The sequence below is a fragment of the Artemia franciscana genome, chromosome 1, assembly GCF_032884065.1.
Source record: "Artemia franciscana chromosome 1, ASM3288406v1, whole genome shotgun sequence".
Lineage (NCBI taxonomy): Eukaryota > Metazoa > Arthropoda > Branchiopoda > Anostraca > Artemiidae > Artemia > Artemia franciscana.
Genome location: NC_088863.1, coordinates 68,056,307 through 68,074,924, shown reverse-complemented (window position 1 = coordinate 68,074,924; position 18,618 = coordinate 68,056,307). Strand labels below are relative to the sequence as shown.

The 18,618-nt window shown below is 35.4% G+C and overlaps 1 protein-coding gene across 2 annotated transcripts in view; it reads right to left on the bottom strand.

The window, feature by feature from the left end:
- The window catches only part of LOC136033212 (uncharacterized), a 47,183-nt gene extending 44,125 nt beyond the window's left edge, over positions 1-3,058 (bottom strand). For both annotated transcript variants that reach the window (XM_065713925.1, XM_065713933.1), the window contains exon 1: positions 2,914-3,058. In XM_065713925.1, coding sequence (XP_065569997.1) covers positions 2,914-2,973 — 60 coding nt within the window. In that variant the 5' untranslated portion in view covers positions 2,974-3,058. The remainder of the gene's footprint in view (positions 1-2,913) is intronic.
- Positions 3,059-18,618: the final 15,560 nt, after the last annotated feature.

Sequence of the window (18,618 nt, the reverse complement as noted above, 5' to 3'; positions counted from 1 at the left end):
AAAAACGAGCAACTAGCATAACTTGTAGCCCTTATTCTCGAGGGTGAGGGGGGGATATCAAACCCAGAGCCATACCAATTTGACATTTGGAATGTTTCGAAAAACTAGCTATATCAAAATTTTGATTGGACACATTTGGGAAAAAAAGGTTTGGGGGGCTGGGTGCCGTTTGATTACTCTTGACTTTTAAAAAGGGAACTAAAGCTTTCGATTTCCAATCAGATGAGCCTCATCCAAAGTTTATAGGACCAGCCATTCCATAAAAACCTTACACATCCCAGGGATATAACTTAAAATCGTTGCGCCCAGGCCTTTGAGGGTTCTGTCTATCTTGGAGGCTTTTTTATATGAGCTTTTGACTATTTTCAATAAAATTTCTATTCAGAAATTTTGATTGGAATTATTTTGGGAAAATTAGGCGTGGGGAGGGGAGGTGGAGCTAGTTGCCTTCCAATCACTTTTGACTCCTAAAAAGGGAACTAGAACTTTCAATTTCCAATCAAATAAGCTTCCTCTAAAAATCATGCAGTCACCTGGCTCTAAGGGTTGTGTTGACCCGGAGTTTTTGTTTTCTGATTTTTGGAGTATTTTGGACAAAAAACTATCTCAAATTTTTGAGCAGATGCATTTGGATAAAAGGATGCGTGGGAGGAGAACTGGATGCTCTTTGATCATTTTTCAGTTGTGAAAAGGGAACTAGAATGTTCAATTTCTGACAAGCTGAGCCTCCTCCACAGTTTACAATACCAGTCCTTCCGCAATAACCCTATATGCTCCAGAGGTATAACTTACAATCGTTTCCCCTAGGCTTGAGGGGTGGTGTGTCAACCCTGGGGGCATTGTTATATTATCTTTGGATTGTTTTGAAAAGCTACTACCTAAAAATTTTGATCAGAAGCATTTAAGGAAACAAAGAAGATGAGGGAGGGGTGCTAGTTGCCCTCCGATCACTTTTGACTCTTAAAAATCCAGCTAGAACTTCCAATTTCAATCAAATAAGCCCCCTTCAAAGTTTATATGACGATCCCTTCCCTAAAAATATTAAATTCCCTTGAGTTATAACTTACAAAATTTATACAAAAAACTCCTTCTGCAAAAACCTTATGTGCCCCGAGGCATACCTTACAACACTTACCCCAGGCAATAAAAGGCTATGTCGACCCGAAGTTTGGCTTTATGATCTTTTGAGTATTTAATAAAAAAAAAGTTCTCAAAATGAAAGTAAGGAGCACCATTAAAACTTAAACGAACAGGAATTACTACGTATATGAAGGAATTGTCCCCTCCTCCACGCCTCGCTCTTTACGCTAAAGTTTTTATTGTCTTAAAAAGTAGAGTTGTGACAAAGAGTCAAACATGGCTTTTTTTATTTAATTTCTGATTATTTTTTATATAATACCAGGAAATATGGCCCCATCCCACTGAAAAATCCCCTCTCCGCAAAAATTTCCTTTAGACAATTCAATCCCGGTGAAAATTTAACCCTGACAATTACACTTAACAGCTCCACGAGTAAAATTGAGATGGGAAAAAGAAAGCAGGCAGTGTAAAAAGAATACTGTTTAGGAAATATGGCAAATTTTCCCAGTGTATAATTTTCTATTGTATACTAGCCATCCAATTAATGAAGGCATTAGCATTGAGCCATCCAATTATAATAAGCGATATGGCCATCTCAAATTTTTGATCGGGCAGTTTTGGAAAAGGGGCGGGTGAGGGGGCCTGGTTGCCGTCCAATCTTTTTGGTCGCTTCAGAGGAGCCCTAAAACTTTTAATTTCCGCTCAAAAGAGCCCTCTGACGATATTCTAGAACCATTGACTTAATGCAAACCTCTGGAAAAAGAAAACAAATCAAAAACTCGCATCCGTGATCTTTCTTCTGGCAAAAAATACAAAATTCCACATCTTTGCAGATAGGAACTTGAAACCTTTATAGTAGGGTTTTCTGATGCGCTGAATCTGATGGTAGGATTTTCATTAAGATGCAATTAATTTTAGGGACACATTTTCTCGTTCTTTGGAACATTCGTCAAGGCTCGAAAATTCGAAGGCCCTTTTTTCGAAGGCTCATAGTGCTTAATGGGTTAGACTAAACTTAATGATATGTATGTTTTAAATCACCATAATAGGCTGATTCTTTTGGTATATTTGTCAGTATTAAAATCCCAGTTTTAGAGTTTCGGTTAGCATTGAGTCGGGTCGCTCTTTACTTACAGTTCCTTACTACGGACTGCTTGATTTTGAACAAAATAGCTATGTCAAAATTTTTATCAGTTGTATTTGGGAAAAGATGGTGTGGTGGGGGGCTAGTCACCCCCTATTTCTTTTACCTTAAAAAAAGCACTAGAATTTCCCTTTTCTAATTGAATAAGCCTCCTCCAAAGTTTATACGACCACCCCTTCCATAAGAACTTTAAATGCACCAAGGGCATAATTTAAAACACTTTTTCCCAGACTCTGAGGGACTATATTCACCCTAGAGCTTTTTTTCTGACCTTTCGAGTATTTTGAACAACATGCCTATCTCAAAATTTTCATCGGATACGTTTGGATTACTTTTGACTCTCAAATAGGGCACTGGAATATCCAATTTCCCATAGAATGAACCCCCTCTGAAGTTTATACAACCCTATTCCATACAAAATACCACTGGAAAAAAAGTAATAAATGACAAAACATTGAAGGAGTACATGTATATCACAGTGATTGAGCCTCCATTGAGGCTGTAACACAACTAACAAAAAGTTAGGAGGCTTAACCAAAAGGAGGCTTAACAAGAAGTCAAGGAGGCCTAACCAAAATGCTGATTGTTACTGAACCAAGTCTATTTGCACTTTTTTTTTCTTTTCGTTTTTTGTAGAGTACGGCATTAAACGTTAACTATAAAGAACGTATATCTTCAAAAATACTTACAAAATAAGAAAATTTGACGATTTCAATTATAAAGATTTTCAGTGTCAAACTGTTCACCATCTTTTTAAAGAATTTTATTTCGGATATAACAGACTCCTGTAAGGAAAAAAGGACTATCTGTTTTCCTCGTTAACTACTTTTTTACGATTTTTGCTTCTATAAGAACCGAAAAAACATATTTTTAGTCAGTAGAAGCTACAGTTCTCACTTTAACAAAGGTACGTTTATCTATTTACACTGACCTGTATTTTCATTTACATCCTTTTTAGACAAGTGATGGCTATGCCAAGATAATGTTTTGCCTTTAAAATTAGATTTGCTGATTTAAGGTGTATCCTGAGAAATAAAAGTATCGAAGATGGATCTATTTAAGCTAATTTACTAAAGTCTTTACAAGGTAATAAAAGACAAATTCTAATATATATCTAAATATTTTTCAAATTGCCTGACAGACCTGTCTTAAAGCCAACAATAAAATTTTTTACTTTTTAAGAAAAATAATCCAAAGTTTTTAAAACATGACAAGGAAGATAGAACAACCATACCATCGAAACTTCCTAAAACTGTTAATTTTTTATTGGCAAATTCATTTTTTTATTTTCTAATGATTTGGAATAAAATAAATTTTCTTTATATGCATTTAATGTAAAAGCGACTTCTGGTCCTATAGACCTCCATTTTGAGAAAGCTTGGTCCTTACTTATAATTCATTACCCTAAACTGTTAGGTACCAATTATATTTGAGAAGGGGCGCACTAAATATCCCAAAATCAAGCCAGTACAAAGCGGAAAGACTCTTAAATTAATTTGAAGGACTGAAATCTCTTTTCAAAGACCAGAAGGACCAGAAATCTCTTCAAAAACTCCGAGGCCTATGAGGGCTTTATCTATTTTGCGTAAGATGGACAGTCGCAGGGTAACCAGAATTCAAATCTCTTGGAGGCAATGACTACGAAGATGTATTCTAGGACCTGTTATTATAATATTATGAACGAATAAAACAAACCAGAAATCCTTTTAAATAGCCTACTTAATGAGCTTAAGTGAGCCTTAATGAGCCCTAACGAGTTTAAATAAGCCTACTTCTATTAATGGCAAGCCAAAATTAACCATGAGTTAACTTAAGTAAGCCTGATTTGATCCATTTATTTTAAGTTAAGTAAGCTCAAGTAAACAACAATAGAGCAATAGATTTTTCTGTCAAATTAAAAGCTTCACATTATTTCAATCCAATTACTGTTGACTCTTAAAAATAGCACAGTATCTTTTAATCTGCAACTAAGCGAGCCTTATTCCAAGTTTCTGCGACCACTCCTTCCAAACAAAGAGGCCAGAAGGAATGACGAAAAAAAACATGGATGCTGCATCGCTCTAAGTATTCCCTACTTATCGAAACCTTTATGAATAATATATTTTTAATTCATAATTTAAGCATCTCTTTTATGAATAAAAAAGAAATTAGCGGTGATATTTTCTTAAGGTGTAATTTATGTCCATAAATTAGAAAAACCTTTTATAACTCTTCTTTACTTTTTTAGTTTTCGACTTTCATCACTTAGTAGTGTTTGATGCTCTAGAATTTCTTATATTATCTTCTTCTTCTTATATTATCTTCTTATTATCTCTCTATTATCTTCTTCTTCTACATTATCTTCATCTTCTTATATTATGGGGAACGTGCTGACAAATATTTAACAAAAATTTACTTAAACGCCGCTATTTTTTTGTGAAACCGTAAGGTTGTCCTATTTGATAATAAAATGTATGATAATAAATGTATTGATAATTAATTGTATGATAACGATAATAAAATTTGATAGTAAAACGTTGTCCTATTTGATAAAAAAATTGCAGGCATTGTATGCAGTATATCAGCATAGGTCTAACATAGATTGCACGTTAGGAGCGGTTTAACTCCTAGAGGAGGGTGATCTTAATAAGAATTTCTTCAAATGTTTTATTATATATAATCAGAAGGTTTAGTAAGAGTTTTTAAACTCTTTCATTTCAATAGAGAGAGGCTTCCCAATTCTCATCTTTGTTCAGTCCTTGATTGTCATAATTGATTTTTTTTTTTTTTTTTTAATCTGACGGATCAAAAAGTTGTTTACTCCTTTTTCCAAATATAGGCACTCGTCTATTTTTTTTTTTTTTTTTACTTAGAATATTCTATTATTCGGGCATTCCATACTTCTTAGATCAAAATTACAATTTATTTTCTCTATTTCAGAAAATGAAGTTCCTTTTCTTGGCTCTCTTTATCACAATGGCTGCTTGCAGTAAGTAAAAAATTTAATTTTTGTGTCTTTTCTCACTTAATTCCTTACTCTGTGGGTCGAATTTGATTCTTGTAATTTGGCTATTTACCATGAAGGGTTGTGAGATCTTAACAAAAATTGGTAGAAAGTAACTGCTAATACCTTAGTTTTTATGTCTTGAGCCTATGGTCCATCCAACATTTATGAGTAGAGTGAGAAGCACCTTTCAATGCTTAACACCAGGACATATACCAGACGGGGCCATCGAATCACAACCAGACTTTTACCGATATAATAGTAATTATGCTATTTCTGTAGTTTTGGATTGAAAATACTTGTAATTGCTGTTAATTGAGCTCCTTTGTCTTATATTTTTCACTTTTTTGCCTCTTTATATACGTTCTACAAAGCAACTAAGTAACACATCTTTATATACAGTTTCGGTAGTTGGATTAAGTTATGCATTAACAGCATTCTTCGGAAGGCTTCTAAGTGATCTTCAAATCATTCAGAATTAGGCTTTGTAATTGTCTTCGGGGATTCTTATGTATTCAGGAAAAAAATTCAGATTCAGAACTGCATGAAAAACTGTGAAGCAAACTCAAACATACAGACACCTTTTCTGCATTTCTAGATATCTCGAAATGCAGAAAAGGTGTCTGTATGTTTGAGTTTGCTTCACAGTTTTACTTTTTTTTCTTTGTTTTACATTTGCTTTTTCATTTCTCTTATTAAGGAATCAAGCGAGTTTTGGTCTAAGCTTTTCAACTAAAAAGCAAATGTCAGAGGTAAAATGTGTGGCAGCTGTGTGAGAAAGATTAATATATTTCAAATTATGTCTGATCCCGACAACATTTTGGCTTCTACCCGACTCTGAAACTGTTTTTTTTTAAGGAATTTAAACAGGGAATTAAAAAATTTTAAGGAATTAAACAAATTTTGGGCTCTTACCAAATTGACATCCATCAAGAACAAGAAGGAAATCACAAAAAGATCTGAAAGCTAATAGAAAATGATAGATAGAGAATATTAATGTTTGGAGAAAAATTGGGCAATCACTATGAAATAAAAATGTTACAGATTACTAAATGTAAGACGCAATTTTTACGATCCTGGTTGGTAGAATATTTCGAAGTGGGCGGAGGGCGGAATGAAATTTTTTATCCTTGCTAAATTTTGTCATTTCTCTTTTGAAATAATAAGTGTCTGTATTTAAAATGATAAGTTCAACTTAATAATACTAATTAAATGCCTGAATTTATTAAACTACAAACTCTTTATTCTTTTTTATTTGTTAGACAGAAATATCAGCATGGTGACTACGGAACTTGGTAGATGGTTCCGAGTAAACTCTGATGTGCTGTGGGGCTGTGCTTTTTCTTCTTTTATGTTGATATACGCCGCATAAAGTCATAAAGTGGGGGCTTTACTTTTAAAACTTTGATTATATAGATGCGAAGCATAAGTTTTATGATTAAATAAAAAAAATTCTTCAACTGCAAGTAAGGAGCAGCATTAAAGCTAAGAACCAGTAGAAACCATTCTGCAACTTTATTTCTGTAAACAAGGAACTCAACAAAAACCAGTCCTATTTATATTAGCAAGAGTTTAATCGTTAGATTGAATTCCCTTTATTTCAGATGGGTATCAAAGGCCATCATATTTTCAACCGTACTCAGCCTACGATAAGCATTACGCTTCAATGCCATATGACCAGGGTAGCAACGACCTAATAAAAAATTTAGATGACTACAGCCAAAGTCAGCATCACAGTAAGTCCTTAATTGCTTATATGTCTTTATAACCTTAATTTTTAACCAGACATCAACTTATTTTCTGGTATCTAACATCATAATTTGACATCAAATAATTCTTCTCATAAAGTAATCTTAATAAAACATAGCATCTTAAGAGTTGGACCGTGGTGGGAGCAAGGTCGTATCCAGGGGACGGGGTAAGGGGTTTGAACCCACCATCCCCAAATGTTTGTCCGTCTCATAAAAACATGAAAAAATGCATACAAACAAATTTTTGATGCTTTTTCAGATTTTTTCGTGTACGCCCCCCCCCCCTCCAAAAAAAGATTCCCTCGAACGAAAATCCTGGATACCACATTGTGTAGGGGTCAGTGGTGTAACTACACGCTTTGCCATCTTGGATGATGTTGTGCCCCTCCGAACAAAATCCTGGGTACCACTCTGGGTAGGGCCAGCGGTTTAACGCTACAAGCTCAGCCACCTTTGGTCAGAGTACCTTAAGATTAAACTAATATCCAGGTAATATCTCAACTTGAAGGACTAGGTGAGGCAGAAAAATGGATGGCCTTTCTGCAGGTATAAATTAGAGAATTAAAAATATAGGTTTGCAAAATTTCAGTCCCTGGCAGGACTAGAGCCACGTCCTACCAACAAATTGCTTCGGAATTTCGTTAGGTGGTGCAAACCACCTAACTAGCAACTTTTGACTAAGTTGTCAAAAATTGCATCTGCAATAGAAAGGTTATTAAGTTGAAACTTTGAGGGAATATTGAAGTATTGTTGAGCTTGGCTATGTTTAGGGGCATTTTTAGCAGCTAAGAATAATCAGCTGGAACTTTAAGGGAATGGTGATGGGACACTGAACTAAATCAAGAGACATTATATCCATACAGGTGGACAGTATAGTGTAAAGTTGTCAAAGAATGTATCTGCGATATGAAATGGAATGAATAAGCTTATTAGTTTTCAAACTTTGAGGGAAAGTTGAATTATTGTTGAACTGGGGTATGTTGAGAGGCATGTTGGGCTGCTAAGGGTACTAAGCAGATGCTAAAGGGATTAATAAATAGAAAATTATTGCTAGTGTAGAAACCTTTAATAATTTGAGACAAGCCATCCATGTCCGTTCTTATTATATTTAGTTATAGGCGGCCTTTATAAATGCTTATCCTGTGGTTGTAGTTATTTCAACGGTTTAAAAAATATAAAACTTGTTACTCGGGATATTACGACGTTAAAAAATAACTATCCTAGTGACATTTTGACTTACGAATTCAGCCGCTTTGAACTGAACTTATTAGGAATTCCAGAAGCTCATATCTGAGGAATAGAAAACATAAATTTTGATAGTATCGAATTTATTTCCTCAGGCACGAAGCATGGGGTGCATAGGCAGAACCTATGCACCCCATGGGGGTGCACCATGGGGTGCACGAAGCATGGGGTGCATAGGAGTCGTGATGATTGAGTAGGCCACTAAGCCTTGTATAGGTTGGGAAGGCAGTAATAGTAGAATGCTAGCTGCTCATTTTGTGACTAAAAACCACAGGGTATCTGTCAAAGTAGTATACACTCCTGTGCAACCGAATAAGAAGACAATAGTGACTCAGATTAATTATGTTTAGAGCAACATAAATAAATAGAAAGGATTGTAGGTAGAAATATTTAATTTTTTATTAGACGCTTGTAAAGTCCAGGTCGGTAAAAATATGGATAGATGGCATCTTAGCCTAGGTAAATTTAACGTAGGAAAAGAAAACAGTAACAGTTACAAACTAATGCAATTTTGTAAGCATAACCATTTATGTATAACCAATTTAGTGTTTGATCATAAAATGAACCTTAAGTGAACTTAATGTTCACTTAACCATTAGATGACTCTTAATTCACATGATGTTTGGACCATCTTATTAGGACGGTTGACTTTACTTATTATGATGTAATAAACCAAATACCGGTAAAATCTGTTCAAGATACTAGGAATTTAGGTGTGTTTTTATTGACAGCATTGAAGCGTCTTTGTGAAGTGAAGATACTCAGTAAGACGGAATAGGATTCGCTGGATATTTTCCAGTGAAATTGTCTACAGATTCCTTTGGGTTCCCGACTGACTGGCCGTATCTCAAACATTAAGCTGCACGGAAAATGTTGTTCAATTTGACTTTTTTGGTTTAGAATGAGAGAAAGGTTGAAATTGCTAAGACACGTTCTAAGGAAAAAAATGACAGATTGCCAAATGTTGTCCTTGTCGGCCAACCATCTAGGACCAAAACAAAAAGCAGGTCTTCCCCAAATTTTTTAGGAGGATGTCGTAAGCAAGGATTTCATGGAAATTGAAATTCTCAGGAGCTAGTAAAGAGGGAAGCTTTGAATCGGTTGGGATGGAGGGTGAGCATGCATAGCTGTGTTGGTGTCAGGTGGCATGATCCTGTAGTAAATTTGTAGTATCAATAGTACAATTAAGAGTATCATCGACAATCCAGTCTTCAGCAAAATAATTTTGAAAATCAGTTTTTTTAATATTAAATATCAAAATTTTTCGCTGAAATTCAAATATTTTGCTTATAGGATGTTGAAACTATAATGCTTATACCCATACTGGACCAAAGACACTTCCATTCAAATTCTCGTATGGCCTGAAGGCCATACGAAACTAAACATAGAGGAAACCTGAGGCTCTGTCTAACAAGACAAATTAAGTCCGTTACTGAGGAATCTTAGGGCCATACATTTTGATGTCAGGGCTTGAGAAGAAATATGTAGGCGTTAAATCAAGCTTGAATTATACTTAGAATTCATTTGATTACATGTTCATAAAAAAAAACAACGATTGTGGAATCCGACACCAGTAGGGAGGGGGAAAGTATCGTAAAAACTGCACTTTTACCCATTTTTGTCAAAACACAAAGGAATTGCATTCTGACTCCATATTAATGCGCAATTCTTAGCTGGCCTACCCTTTCTATGTTCTCTTCGTCTTGAAAATGACGTTTCCCATGTCAAACCATTTGGTTTAGTTAAATCATCGAGGCCGATCATCATGGTTAAATTTTGAGAACAAAAACAAAATCTAGTTTAGGTCTATCGAAAAAAAATTTACTTGGCAGCTTGAAAAGAAAAAAATTGTCAAAATCGCTTTTTAGTTTTAACAATTATCACTTTTAACAAATAACTAGAGTTCTCAATAGTTAATTGAAATTCTTTTTTATAGTAACACAAAAAAAATCAATCAGGAAATAAGGTAAGTTGCAAGAAAAATAAAAACTAGATTAAATGAGCAAATACAATTTTTTTTATTTTGATTATTGAGCAACTATTTTATTTGTTTTGTTTTATAGACTATTTTGTATTTTCAGATCTGTTTTGAGCTAATTTTTACTTTTTTTAGTGTACAACAAAGTTAACTTTGGTGAGCAATACTCAACTCATTACGATACGGACGATGATGCAAAGGTCTATCCATACATGCAGCAATACGGAAAAGTCCAGAGGAGACATCCCTATTAGAAAATTTTGTCTCTATACTTTATTCAAACATAAACTTTTTCTTCTTTTAAGTTGATGTTGAACAATCTTCAAGTCCCTTTACTGTTAGTGCTTTATTTTTCATATTGAAAATCAGCCTTAAAACCTGTCTGACGAAGGGAATACTTAAGAATAAATTTGGAGCACATCGGGTGTTCGGCATAAGAGAATACCATAGCCTAAACTCTTTTATTAGCTTAAAAGAAAAAATGTTAGTGCCCCCTTCTCCAAAAGCTATAGCTTTGTCCACTCTTACCATTCACCAGCCCCCAAAGAAAAAACTTTTTTGAAAGTTTCAACTGGATTCCCTGATTCACTAGGCAGAAATGGGAATGTTTACCGAAATACACAGAAAATCCGTCACATTTTAATGAGAACAGCTAACTTTAAGCTACTAGGGTGACAAACCTTTTGTTATTCCAAGGATTCAGGTACAAAAAAGAAAAATACACAGGCAATGCAGGTAATATTTCCAATATGAAACCTGCTACTGTCGAATCTGAATGTAAAACACCTTTAAGAAACACTTGCTTTAAATAACTCCTTTAAAAACCATGTGGTTTCTTGTAGACAGTGATCTATCTAAACAAATTATGTAGTACAAAATTTTCGTAGGATACTCCTTCGGCCGCACTTGGTTTTTCATTGTTAGATTTTTTGACAATGACATGTAAATCTATAAATGTAAAAGTCAAATCTATGAAATAATCTTCGCTGGAATAAATTTGAAAATGTACATTTTTAGAGAGCGGCTGTTGCAGATAAAGCTGTTCATAGTAAACTTGTTTTACACTCACACCAACCTGCATTGAAAAGATCTAGAGATGAGTTGATTGATGGATAAGACTCTTTATGTGGTAGATATGCAATTTCTAGGAAAAGAAATCCTTCTTCGATCTAAAAATTTTTACTTTTGGTTTCTTATTTGACAAGAGCTATGTTTTATGTTTCTGGCCTAACTTGTAACTGATGAGTGACGAAGTGTTTCTTACCCTTTGTAAACTTTTCCCGCTTTGTCGAGATTTCAGTCACTCGCCGAGGGATTGCGCATGCAAATTGCCAGGGATTGCAAATCATGTAATGTAAAGAAAGCAAAATCTGTGGGAACAGGTGGAATATATTTTTAGCCAGGGGTTATCCAGGGCGAACAAACTTAGCAAACCAATTGCAAATACCTTAACCGGACATTGACCCCTGTAATAGTCCGTTCCAATAGTCCGTTAATGACCCCTGTAATAGTCAGTCTCATGACCCAATTTTCGTGGTCCAAGAGTAGCAGCATAGCAACCAATATCAGGAAAAATAATTTGTTCTATCAACAATTTCAAACAAACACAACTTTTCTCAAGACAATGAAATTCATTTCAGTGGAATTCAATTCATGACATTTATTCACAGCCAAACCCTTTGTTATTGCTAGAGGGTCTCCCAATTCACTTCTTTATGTTAACTGACAGAGCCCCAAATATGAAGTGTTGACTGTAATGCATTGAAGATGCTTTTATTGTAGTGGCGAATGTGTTTGTGACTGGCTTTTTTGTTCAAAAATACGTAGAAGGGGGACATTGATATTACCACCTATGTATGTTTCAACAAAGGATGCATAAAGGAATATACAATAGTCTGATGAGAAGACAGGTGCATAGTCTGCATAGATAATATGATCCCTGCCACTGAATTGTTTTGATTTAATAATCCGATCTTTAAATTTGAAAACCTCACATAAATCCTCACTGAGGAAAATTCTTTTGTTCGCTAATAGACTGGTAATATAAATTCTCCTCTGTTCTGTTAAACAGTTGCATGTGAAACCACCTTTTTTTCGACTCGCAATTTTCTTGTTGATAATTTGACACTGCTCGTGCATATTGCTGTATTCCTCATAGTGTATAATAGTAAAGGGGTAATCATCAGAGTTAAAATTTGAAACTAAACCCTCGCCAGAGAACTCAAAGGGTCTTACTTTAACTTCAGATTTACGATCTTTTCTCAGGATATCGTATGTATTTCTAAAGATGTGTTAAGACACACAGGCTTTAAACATTGTGTAAAGACATACAGGCAGAGAGAGAGAGAGAGAGAGAGAGAGAGAGAGAGAGAGAGAGAAAGAGAGAGACAAAAAAATACAAACACAAAGAATTAGACACACAAAGATAGACACAGAGACAGGCAAGAAGAAGCCTGACACACAGATGCGGTTAGAGAAAGACAAAAAATACACACAAACAAACAGAATCAGACACAGAAACACACAAAGACAGACAAACAGACGCTCAAAAACACAAACACAGAAAGAGAGAGAGAGACAGAGCCATATGCAAATTGAAAGAGTTGGACACACAAAAACACAAACAGAGACAGGTAGACATATCCTCAGAAACACATGTATGGTGAGAGAGAGAAAAAGCACACACAAATACACAGAGTCAGACTTGAAAACACAAAGAGACAGACACAAAGACAGATTCTCAAACACACAGGCACAGAGAGAGTGAGACATAAACACCTACAAATAAATAAAGGCAGACACACAAACACACAAAAAAGACACAGAAGCAGGCAAAAAGACACTCACAAATACAGGCAAGGCAAGAGAAAGACGAAAAACTACACACACATGCAAAGATACAGAGTCAGAGCCACAAACAGACAAAGAAAGATACAGATACAGATAAATATTCCCTCAGACACAAAGGTGGAGAGAGAGAGAAAAAAAACAAATATAAACTCACAGTAATAGACACAGAAACAGGAAAACAGAAGCCCACCCGCACAGGTACGGCGAGAAAGAGACAAAAAGGACACACAAATACACATAGGCAGACATACAAAAACCCACTCACAGACACAGAGAAAAAATTACAGACGCTTGGACAAACAGACACAAAAGAGAGAGAGAGAGAGAGAGAGAGAGAGAGAGAGAGAGAGAGAGAGAGAGAGAGAGAGAAACACAGAAAAACACAAATTCAGACACAAAGCCAAAAACAGAGACAGACAAACAGACGCTGACACACAGGCATGTTGAGAGAGATACAGAAAACAAACACACAGAGTCAGACACACAAGCACATAAAGACAGACACAGAGACAGACAAACAGACATTCAGACACACAGGCGCAGAAAGAGGGAGAGATAGAAACAAATACAAGCTCATACAGCTAGACAAACAACCAAACACAAACGAAGACAGACACAGAAACAGGCAAACGGACGATCAGACATACAGGTACGGAGAAGGAGACATGAATAGATTTAACCAGTAAAAGTAACATCAGCAGAGACAATGAAATGATTACCCAACTCAACTTGACCAGTAAAAGTACCACCTACCACACTACGAGTACCTGCAGCCAATCTATAACTAACTCTGGGTGCCTGCAGCCAAATAGCCATACCCCAGCTATCCATAATCTCCCTCTCTCTCTCTCTCTTCTTCCGTGCTTTTGGGTCTAACCCTCTGTTTTCCTGTCATTGTGTTCGGACTTCGGAAAAAATCCTGCCCATCTCTCTCATACCTATGTAAAAACTCATATTAACCTATCTCGGACTTTTGTAGATCCCATATGAGCCCTGTAGTAATAATTATGTCTAGAAATTGTATTGGCAGATTGATAAGAAATTGTATATGCAATAGGTGCTGGAGTAGGTTTGTCTTTGTTTTGTTTTCATTTGAATGATATCACCAGAGAAATTGTGATATGAATTATCAACGAATAACGTATTACCATAGCAAGAAGTTGGACTTCGTCATCAACTAAAAAGTTTAGGTTCGCATTCTCTTTGCGTGCTGTCGTATCTGGAGATCTTACTCGCGCATTTCCTTCCTGACATATGATTAACTATTGGTATCCCTGAAAGGAATTTAACAGCTCAATCTCATGACAACGAAAGCATATATTTTCCAATAAGATCCTCATTAATGCTTGTTTCATAGTTCATATATTTCTCTTTGTCATTATTCAAAGTAACGATACCTGTATCATTTGCGCACAATTCCTTGAAATATTTCATCTTCACTTTTTAAATTAAGATTAAGTGTTTATCCTTAGAATTTACAAATAATAGTGTTCGAAAACGTACAATGAAACTAGCTAGTGTCGATGACTAGCCATAGAGTACCACGGGGGCAGTAACAAGAAAAATTCTAGAATCCTAGAATTGGAACCGGGACCAGAACGGACATAGGTGAAACGGAACCAGTTGAATCTTTCACGAGCCAGCCAGATAGCATCAAGGTGAGGTGTGAAGTATATTGATGGTTGAAAATCAGAAACAGTATGCAAGTCAACGCTTCTACACACTAATGGAGTTAAAACAATTTTTTATCAAGAATATATCTGAAAATACTTTAGGAATGATGAGGGGTGTTAGAGTCAAGTCACAGAGTGGCACGCTTGCGTAAAATGCTATGATAAATCACGATATAATAATGAAATGAAAAATTTGTTTAAACATATAAGTGTTTCAATAATGTTTGTAATTTGTTCATTGATAAAACCAGCATGTACAATAAAAAGTCTTCATCTTTTAAAATTCTTGTTCCAGGACGAATCTTCAATATGTGATATTGTAGTTGGTGTTTTTTCTTATCTTTCATTCCTGCAATTCTTTCTGTTCATTCCATTTTTTACATTTTATTTTCTTGAGTTTATTCTTGTATTCCCTTGTTATTTTTTAGTAAAAGCAGAACTCAAGTTCATTGATCCTCAGAAATACCTTTGTTAAAACTCTTTTGCTCTTATGTCTACTTAATAATTCGATTATGTTGTTTGCGTAGCCCTGGTAAAACGGAAAAGCAGAAGTAAGTTTATCGATCCGAGCACTTACAGAACCATGACGTAACATCCAAGTGTGCGTGTCAAATGTATAACAACTATTTCCCGTTAATATATTTCCACTGATTGAATGTTTCCTTTCATTTGATATATTTCTGGAAATAGAATCCATAGCTTAATCGATCTTGAAACTGTGCAGTAAATTCTTCGAGCAAGGAAACAGTTTATAACGTAGAATTTATTTCTCAAAACATAATATTGGGAATAATTTGCTGGTCCAGGTGGTTAATACGTCGTGCCACTGGGAAAATTCTTGGTCTCGTGTTCGCTTCCTACAGCGGACAAGACCTTTATTTTCAGTGGATTATAGAGGTTCTCTGATGAAAAGCACTTTGAAGAAAAAAACATCTCAAAGAAAAAATATCACGAAGAAGAAAAAACCTCTTGAGGAAAGAATCTTTAAAAAAAGAAAAAATTTAGAAGGAAAAAAAATATCTTAATGAAAAAAATATCTCGAACGAAAAGAAAATTGAAAAAAAGGAAGAAAAAACGCATTGAAGAAAAAACATCCCCTAGAGTAAAAAAGTAGAAGTAAGGTTTTCGATCCTTGCATTTATATAAATATGACGTAACATCCATGTGTGCGTTTAAAATGTATAACAATAATTTCGCATTAATATATTTCAACTAATTGAAATTTTCCTTCCATTTGAGTAAAAACCACGCAATCTACAGCTCTATCGATCTAGAAACTGCAGAAAATTCTTCGAGCAGGGCAACCATTTATCAAGTAGGATTTATTTCTCAAAATAGAACATCTATATATATATAAACTAGCTGTTGGGGTGGCACTTCGCCCCCCCCCCAAGCCCCCCCCCCACGCGCGTAAATCGTTACACGCCATATTAGTTACACGCCATTGTAGTTGTGTCCCTGTGTCCCACCTGTGAATAGAGATAGGTATATATATAATATGTTTTTAACTACGTAAAACATGCGAATATACAACATTCTTCGCTGTCCCATATAAATAGATTGTCAGGTTTACTGACTCTTGAACATGCAACATATAATTGTCCATGGGAAAAACAATCCGTATTCAGATCTATACCTCATTATTCTAATGATGTGTCCCTGTGTCCCGGTCGTCATTTATATTCCCTGTGTCCCGGTCGTCATTAGTGTCCCGGTGTCCAGTTTGTAATTTCTCTTTGAGTGTCCCGGTCGTCATTTATATTCCATGTGTCCCGGTGTCCCAGTCGTCATTTGTGTCCCGGTCTGTAATTTCTATTCGAACAATCCCTGTGTCCCGGTAGTCATTTATATATCCCGCCTGTGCCCCCGGCGTCCCCGTTGTAGTTGTGTCCCTGTGTCCCGGTCGTCATTTATATTCCCTGTGTCCCGGTCGTGATTTGTGTCCGCGTGTCCCAGTCTGTAATTACTCTTTGAGGTTCCCGGTCGTCATTTATATTCCCTGTGTCCCGAAATCTCTTTTGTCTTTTGGGGCAGCCGTCTCTTGGAGAACCCATGAAAGTACATTGAAATTTCCTCTGGAAAACCTCTTGCAAATCCTCCTCCTTCTTTCAAAACACAAATGTTTCAGAACCATGCTTGACCATTGTCATCACTTTGGCTTCCAATATTCTAATTTTGTATTGCAGACTTGTATTCCGAGTCAACCAAGTTTTTCTCAACTGTGAGTAAAAACGCTCCCTAACAACGTCGGTTCATCATCACTTATTCCCAGTTTTAACAACTTTGTCTTCTTAACTTTAATTGTCAAACCTGTTCTTTCAATCTGAACTCACAAAAACTCCAAAAAACCTTTATCTGCTATTACTTTAATCAAGGTCACTCAATTCATCAGTATATTCTAAATCGCAGATTATACTGATAATTATTCTGCTCGTTTTTGATTGTCAAAGTTTCAAGATTTTAAACATCCACATTTCAAAATAAAAGTTTTTTTTCAAGATCAAGTTTCATGAAAACATTAAAGTAGTACATTTTTTTAGAGAGAAAAGAGATCGCTTTCCAAAATTAATCCTTAGAATTCAGTTTTTTAAATTTATATTGTATTTCTTTTTTAGATTAATGTTTAGTGTTTCCTTTAAAAAATATAATGCTGGAATTTGTCAGTTTTTAAGAATAAAACGTTTTGAATTTATTTCTAAGAATTTACTGTTTAGATTTCTTGTGTCTTTAAATTTAAATACCATTTTTTTTTTCAAAATTCTGACCATGTGATTTTGACTTTTTCAAGTTTCTATTAATGTGTTTCAATCTTATTTCGTGATTTGCTTCCTTGTCTCTTTTGTAGGGAATTGATTGAAAAATTAGGATTTTCTTCGATTAGCTTACTAATTTGGACTTTCCTGGAGTAGGATTTTTAGCCTTTCTTGGGAAGGTGTTGTGTGGAGCATTAAGATGATCAGTTTGCTAATTTTGGCTTCTATATGCCATCGTTTTTATACTTTTGTTGGTTGACTTGTCAAAAGCTAATGATTTTGGGTGTTCACTTTTCTTTTTCTTAATTTCTATTGTATACTAGTAGTGACGCCATAGACACTTCCACGACGACCTAGCAACAAGCTCCAGGTCACTAGCAACAAGAAGGTGTTATTGATTCTCTTCAAGACCCAGCCGCTTTTTACGTTACAGGGAAATTTTTCTTCGAGTTTTCTTTCAAAGTTGTTATGTAAAGTGTTTACCTATGTTATGGATGACACGATCCCGCGTAAATCGTTTGGCTAGAGCTATGGGCCCACTATTCAAGTGGGGAGCCCCCGATTGTAAATAAAGATGAGGCAATCTCGCGTGACTTACTAGACCTCACGGGCCCGCTAGTCAAGTGAGAAACCCTGGGTTGTAACTGTGGATGGCGTCCAAGTGCGTATTATGTAAAATTTTAGGGGATCTTTTTTCTTCAATGCGTTTTTTCCTCAAGTTTTTTTCTTTGAAATTCTTCTTTGTTTCGAGATATCTTTTTTCATTGATATATTTCTTTTCCTTCAAATATTTTCCTTTTTTCAGGATTTTTTCCTCAAGAGGTTTTTTCTTCTTCGTGATATTTTTTTCTTCAAGATGTTTTTTCGAGATATTTTTTCTTTAAGGTATTTTCCCTCAGGGAGCCTTTATAATCCGCTGACAACAAAGGTCTTGTCCGCTGTAGGAATCAAATGCAAGACCAAAGATTTCCTCTTTGGAACCGCGCATAAGCCACCTGGACCAGCAAATTATTCTTAACTAGCTGTTGGGGTGGCGCTTCACGCCACCCAAACACCTAGTTGGAGATGGCGCTTCGCGCCATCAAAAACGAGCAGAATAATTATCAGTATAATTTGCGATTTAGAATATACTGATGGATTGAGTGACCTTGATTAAAGTAA